Raw genomic sequence first — 5,036 nt, 5'->3', positions numbered from 1 at the left:
AGGGCTGCCAGCAGACAGGAGCCCAGGGGCCCTGGTGGGAGGGGCTGAGCAGGGGGGGCATGGAGTCAGCATCCCACAGTTCCTTTCAAGGTGCACGAATTCATGCACTGAGCCTCTAGTATGTATATAGTATTAACTTAGTTGTATTTGTAGCAAATATATTTTTCCCAGTTTGTGGTTTGCTCTTAAAATTTTTAGAGCATTTTTTTAATCTCTATTTTCCCCTTCAGAATTTTTTTTACTGGCTTTAAAGCTTAGAAACTTCTCCTTCACAAAATCAAATATTTTTTTTAGTTTGCCTTTGATCCTCTCTCTGCATTTACGTCTTTAAAAACTGATAGTGAAAGTTAGAAACTAACTTAGTGTTTTTCCAAATATTTAACCAATTGTCCCAGCACCATTTTGTAACTCAGCCCTCCACTATCTCTGTATCTGTGTCCCCAAAGACAGTCGTCTGCTCCAAGCCAACGTCTAGGAGAAATAACACACACACACACACACACACACACACACACACACACACACACAACCTGTAGTCCCCTGGCTGCCAGCACTTCCCCAAAAGCACTAGCAAACAAGGTATGATTAGCAGGAATTGTCATGGTCCCAATTTGAGGCGGTTCCCTCCCCGGCGAGGAGCTGTTGGCATCCCTTCACGCCGCCGTTTTCCCACAGAGTCAGTGCACTTGGCCACGATTCCCCACAAAGGTTTCAGCACCATGACCAATTGGTCAGCTCCTCCGGGCAGCCACACACAGACCGGCCCTAGCCCCTCCGAATTACCCAGAGACACCTACCAGCCGGGGCTAATTTCCTTTTAAGACTCATTCAGGGCTCCGGGCTTTCCACGAGACCACATGGGGTGCCCTCTTGTGTGGGATGCCTGGGGTCGCCCTGGAGAAGGGAGGCTAGAACCTCCCACAACCCCCAAACTTCTTTATCCAACCTGATTTCCCAACCTCTTCTCATACCCTTCCCCCACAGCTATATTTTTTAAAGGACCCCTAGGCTGATAAAATAAGTCTGGGGGAAGCCTGGAGTTGTTTCTTGTCTAAAAAAGAAGCACCTTAAACAGGCTCCACGAGATTTTCCTCCTGGAGCCCCAGGGGTGGCTCAAAAACTCTGCACCTGGTCAAGACTCTGAAGGCCACCGAGGAGCCCCTATACAGACAGGAGATGGGCATGGTCGGCGGGGGATGGGAAAGCCACGACCGCACTCCCAACTATCAGCCAGAGAAACAAGCAATTGATTTTTAAAAGGGGGAGAGAGAATTCACCAACCACCGCCACCACCATTCATGCTGCGGCTGATAATGGAATTTGCTCCCTTTCTCTCCCATCTCAATGCTCTAACAAAAACAACCCGAGCTTTATAAATAGCTTTTCATGTCCATTTAATGAAAATGATTCGCGGGAGAGAAGCCTCTGCCATCAGTATTCTCCCAATGGTCTTGGCCTGCAGTTGTGTTTAGTTTGAAAGTGTAAATCTCTTTTGTCCCAGTAATATATGGCTTTCGCTGCTTGTCCTCAGTCTTTTTCTGTTAGTTCATTACTACACAATTACCATTCACGCTTCATTAGAGTCTCTGTTTCTTTTGGGTTCCCCCCCTCCCTTAAAGCGAAACTCTCCCCCTTTTTATCATGCCAATACCCATTGGGAATCGGTCAATGTGCTAATTAGCTGCCACTTTTCATGTATTCCAGCCGAATTTTTTACGTTTTGTGGGGGAGGGGAGGAAAGATTAATATAAAAAAAGATGAATACTGATTGGGTTTTAAAAAATCCAAAGAGGATTTTCTCCTCGCTATCGAATCAGTAAAGCACCTCATTTTCATGGAAAGAAGGCAGAAGCCACCAAGGTAATAAAAGTTTAAGGAGGAAACCCAGTGGCCTCAGCTGGATAGTTTATTGTTGTAGTTTATTTTTCTGTTGCTGTATTAGCTGAGGTCCGCAGGTTTGTTTCCCTGAGACCGTTGAATGGAAAAACGAAAACAGGCTACTGTGGGAGCTGTTTTCTGTGTTTCCGTAGCTTTACCTACTCCGGGTTTGCACGGTTGAAAGGGAACGTTATTTGGGCGGAAAGCGCCCTTCGCTCTCGAAGGTTTGTAGGTTTGTGGTCCGTTCTCCAGGGGGAGAAAAGGCAGAACTTTAAAGAGATGAAGGGATCAGAGAGACAACCCGGGGGGAGGTGACGCTGGGGAGGCAGGTGCTCCCACCGCGGCGGGCCCCGCCCACTCACTACCCCCACCCCCCGCCCATTTCGCCCCTCCCCCCTCCCCCCGCAGCGTCCTCCAGCGTCGTGCCCATCCCCGGGACCTTCTCCTGGCCGCTCGCCGCGCGCGGCAAGCCCCGCCGGGGCATGCTGCGTCGAGCCGTGTTCTCCGACGTGCAGCGCAAGGCACTGGAGAAGATGTTCCAGAAGCAGAAGTACATCAGCAAGCCCGACCGCAAGAAGCTGGCGGCCAAGCTGGGCTTGAAAGACTCCCAAGTGAGAGCCGTCCCCCACAGCCCCGTCCTCACGAGCTCCCCCTTCTCCCAGGAAGCTCACAATTTTCTGAAACCCCTTGGGTCCCCTTGTTCAGAAGGGGAAAGTAAGGCCTAGGGAGGGAATGCGTGCAGGACCCAGCTTTCTCGGGGCTGCTCGGGACAGCCCACTCCTCTTCCCGCCCTACCTCCAGGGACTCAGCGCCCCCACCCCTGACCGTCTGGGCCTGGGTGCGGCGAGAGGCGCGAGGAGTGGAGGTGGGGGTGAGGGGATTTAATGCTGAGACTCACAGCAGGGAATGGGGGACAGGCTAGGAGGGGGAGGACACAGCTGCCTTCCCACCCCCAACATCCCGCCGGTGCCCCGCCCCAAGCCCTCATCTCTGAGGAGGGGTCTGCGCTAACCTCGGCCTCTGCCCTGCTCTCTGCCCCTCGCACACCAGGTGAAAATCTGGTTCCAGAACCGACGCATGAAGTGGCGGAACTCCAAGGAGCGCGAGCTGCTGTCTAGCGGGGGCTGCCGCGAGCAGACCCTTCCCACCAAACTCAATCCGCACCCGGACCTCAGCGACGTGGGCCAGAAGGGCCCGGGGGACGAGGAGGAGGAAGACGAGGGCCGGGCCAGCCCCCGCCACCGCCTGGCCTATCATGCGTCCCTCGACCCCCGGCACCTGCGGGACCCGCGACTGGGAGGGCCACTGCCCGCCTCCCCCGCGCACTCGAGCAGCCCAGGCAAACCTTCGGACTTCTCGGACTCCGAGGAGGATGAGGAGGGCGAGGAGGAGGAGATCACGGTGTCTTAGAAGCCTCCCTCGCCCAGGGTACTGTTTCTAAGAGCTTTGAAATGGGAGAGGTGGGTGCAGTGGGGTGTTCACTTGGTTCCCGCGGTGGACCCTTCGCCTTGTCAAGGGCGCCCCAGCCCCTTCCATGGCCCAAAGGAACATTTCCTCCCCGGGCACCACCTCTCAACAGCCCTCTCCACACATGTTAAATGTAGGCCTTGGCCCCAGCCTCAACTTGTACGCAAAGACTCCCCTCCATCTTTATTGCAAGCTATTTTAAACACAGTGGGGCGTTCACTGGCAGCCTAGGTTTAGCTGGGAGCCAGGCCCTGCTGGTCCTTAGCAGCGATAACCCTATGAGGTGGGAGACCCTGTGAGGAGGAGGAAATCCAGGTAGGAGTCACAACAAGCTTCTAACTCCAAGACCCCTGACGTCCTAGATCCCTCCACCTCCCTATCTGGGGTAGTAAGGGCCTCCTACCCAACTCCAGATCCTGGTAACCCGTCTTCCCATGACACTGCCCTGAGAAAACTCAAGAATTTCCAAAAAGGAAGAATACTTACCAGGACCTTCTGGCCTAAGGTATAACATAAATCCTGAGTCTTTTCTGTCATATTCTAAACTCTCTGGGCAAAGAATTGAGTTCTCTAAATGGGAGGAAACGTCAATCTCTATTTCTGTATGTGTGTGTTAAAGCTTTTTTTTTTAAAAAAAAATAATTTCTGCATCCATAGTATATGCACCAAGCACTCTACCTTGTGCCCTTGTATTATTTCTGGGGAGATTTCACTGACCCGCAAAGCTCCTGAACACTGGGCACGATGAACAGAGAGAGAGGGACCCACAAGCCTCTTTACCGAACTTTGCTGTCTTTGCACAGCTTTTATGAACTGTACACTATTTTGTACACACGTATTGTATGGATATTTTATACCAAGGTTATTGTGAGTGACTCTAAAGGACTGACTAGATTTCCTTCTCTCTTTTTTTGCAATGGTTTTTAAACTTTAAAAAGGTAGCTGTTTAATTGCATAACTTATAAAGAAATATTTTGTATTTTTACCATGTACAGATTTTTATATATGTATATATGTATCAAATGAACAAATGCCAAATAAAAAGTAGAATGCATCCAAGGCACAAGTGATATCATTAATTCACAGAGTGTTAGAGCTGAAACGAACGAAGCGTCTAGTCTGAGTGCTGCAGGGATTTACAGAAGGTAAGCTGATATTTAAGAGGGGAAGGCACATGTCTAAAGCCACCCAGCTGCTCAGTGGCCAAGCTGGAACTGGAACCCATCTCAGACTCCCAGGCCAGCGCCTTCTCTGCTTCCCTGTCCCACAAAATAAGCATATTTGCTATGGTTACAAGTAAAGAAGCTCCAGTAAAGTACCAACAAGTCGAGTCTGCAATATTCCTTCTCCTCTTCTCTAAGGACTGAAATGATGGACTAAGAGAAACCAATGAAAGTTTAAGTGGTTTAAGTTTGTAGTGGTTTTCCCTTTTCTCCTTGAAAGCATAGTTCCTAGTCCCCAGAGAAATGCATAGCTGGTCTTGACTTTTGTGTATGAACTGATTTTATTAGGAATGCCACCCACAGGCATGACCTGGAGTCCAGATCCAGACTCCAGCCCCCTCCAAGTGAAACTGAAGTTCTTTAAGAGAATAAACAACCCAGAGAGTTCAGAACATCAGGTTAGAACGCTGGCCGGGGCTTTTGCGTCTTTTAAGAGATTGGTCCCTGTTGCATCAGCCACACAGACCC

At 50.5% G+C, this 5,036-nt stretch overlaps 1 protein-coding gene across 1 annotated transcript in view; it reads left to right on the top strand.

Moving 5' to 3' along the window:
• Positions 1-3,288, top strand: part of DBX1 (developing brain homeobox 1) — a gene marked incomplete at both ends in the record, with an annotated part of 4,385 nt that extends 1,097 nt beyond the window's left edge. The window contains 2 exons of the mRNA XM_080641212.1: positions 2,171-2,489; positions 2,929-3,288. Coding sequence (XP_080497338.1) covers positions 2,171-2,489; positions 2,929-3,288 — 679 coding nt within the window. The remainder of the gene's footprint in view (positions 1-2,170; positions 2,490-2,928) is intronic.
• Positions 3,289-5,036: the final 1,748 nt, after the last annotated feature.

The sequence above is a fragment of the Plecotus auritus genome (assembly GCF_963455305.1).
Source record: "Plecotus auritus genome assembly, chromosome: 9".
Lineage (NCBI taxonomy): Eukaryota > Metazoa > Chordata > Mammalia > Chiroptera > Vespertilionidae > Plecotus > Plecotus auritus.
The sequence above is the reverse complement of the archived record's forward strand: the minus strand, read 5'-3'. Positions and strand labels throughout refer to the sequence as shown.